The sequence below is a fragment of the Suricata suricatta genome, chromosome 16, assembly GCF_006229205.1.
Source record: "Suricata suricatta isolate VVHF042 chromosome 16, meerkat_22Aug2017_6uvM2_HiC, whole genome shotgun sequence".
Classification (NCBI taxonomy): domain Eukaryota; kingdom Metazoa; phylum Chordata; class Mammalia; order Carnivora; family Herpestidae; genus Suricata; species Suricata suricatta.
In genome coordinates this window covers 50,464,013-50,465,658 of record NC_043715.1, presented here as the reverse complement: position 1 = coordinate 50,465,658, position 1,646 = coordinate 50,464,013, and the positions used below count along the sequence as shown (strand labels likewise).

The following is a 1,646-nucleotide window of genomic DNA, read 5'->3' as shown; positions in this document are numbered from 1 at the left end:
AGAGACTGGGAGGAAGGAGGACAGCCAGCAGGTTTCAGGGTAACCGAAGCCAAGAGAGATTCATGTTCCAGAAAGGGGGCAGGGTCCCTGTCCTCTGAGTGCTGCTGTGAGTCAAGGAAGTAATAGCGGGATTCGATCTGCGTCAAGCTTTGGACACAAATGATCTCATTTTGGCCTCTCCACAACCCTATTCTAAAGACACTGGCCCAGCTTGGCAGCCAAGCAAAGTGAGACTCGGCCCAAGGTCCCACAGCGAGTGAGAGACAAAGCCAGGATTCAGGATTAGCCCCTTCCCTGAACTCCAGAGTCGCGGCTGGTGGGTATCGCTGCGCGCTTCCACATTCGTTCCCTCGGGAGGCAGCGGTGGGTGCCATTCGAACTCTCGGGAATGATGCAAACCCCAACATCCTTCACATTGTGGGGCTTACGTCTTCCGAAGGGTGAACAGGCCACGAGCAAACCCTCAGGTAGAGATGTGTCGTGCTTCAGGGTGGCCAACGGTGGCTAGGGAGAGCCGAGGAATCCGCTGAGAAGCGGTGGCGGGAGCCGACCTTTAGCGACAGGGTCGTTGAGCAGGGCGATCGTTGTGGTAACTGTGAACGCTTTGAGAGCACTTCCTGTTTCTCGAATGCGTATTGGATCGTGAATATCATTTGTGCCGGGCGGTGTTCTAAATGCTTTCATTCATCTCCTCCTTCCGGTCACACAGAGTATCTGTCTCCATTCTATAAAGGAGATGTTGGTCAGGGAAGTTGCCAGAGGCCGTGCATGGCCAGGAAGCAGGACCTTCAGGGTCTCAGCCTTATGCTCGCTCTAGACCCAATGCTGGACCTGACCCTCCCAGCTCGAAGGGGTGAATTTTCAGTTCCCAGAAGGGGAAGTTGGGGGAACCACGAGGTTAAGGAGGAAACTGAGGCTCGGAGAGGTTAAGCCATTAGGTTAGTGGGGCCGGGACTCAAACTAGGCAATCATGCCTGCGGCTTTAGTACTAGGGACCGGTGGCTCTCAACCCGCGGCCCGCGGGGATCCCCTGGAGGGCTTGTCAAGCGCGGACTGCGGGCCCCTCAGAGTTTCTGGCTCCGCAGTCCTGGGGGCAGGGGATGGCGGCTAAGAATGTGTATTTCTGTCAAGGTCCCCTCAGGCGCCACTGCTGCTCCAAGTCCTACGTTTTGAGACCCTTTGTCCTAGCCTGCCCCTCGGTGCATGAAGGAATGAACACCCAGTCCCCAGTAGGTACACTGAGGCTCAGAGAGGCTGTCCAGTATGCGGAAACGACACACCTATTAGACGACGGCGCCCGATCTCGAGCCCTGGCAGTCGGCCTCCAGGGGTCGCGTTTTCTAACCATTCCCCAGCACTGCCTCCTGCGGGGGCTAAATGCCCGCACGCGGGAATGGATCCACCGGGCGACCGGGGCGTCCCCTGACCTCTTTCCCTGCCTCTCCGCCCCGCCCGCAGGTGAAGCTGGTGTTCGTGGAGGACCAGGCAGTGGTGGAGACTGTGTTCTTTCTGACGTCGCGCACCCGGGCGCTGCTGCGGCGCTTCCCGCGCATCCTCCTGGTGGACCGGCTGCCGGGGCTGCAGGGCGCGTTGGACTTGCTGGCGGTGCTGTGCGTGGACGGCGCGGGGCGCGCGCGCCAGGCCGC

General features: G+C 59.5%; 1 protein-coding gene across 1 annotated transcript in view; it reads right to left on the bottom strand.

The window, feature by feature from the left end:
* ZSWIM9 (zinc finger SWIM-type containing 9) overlaps nt 1–1,646 on the bottom strand; it is a 20,587-nt gene that overhangs the window by 2,201 nt on the left and 16,740 nt on the right. The window contains exons 4-5 of the mRNA XM_029924338.1: nt 1,428–1,608; nt 400–504 (exon numbers count right to left, since the gene is read on the bottom strand). Of these exons, the coding sequence (XP_029780198.1) occupies nt 400–504; nt 1,428–1,608 (286 nt within the window). The remainder of the gene's footprint in view (nt 1–399; nt 505–1,427; nt 1,609–1,646) is intronic.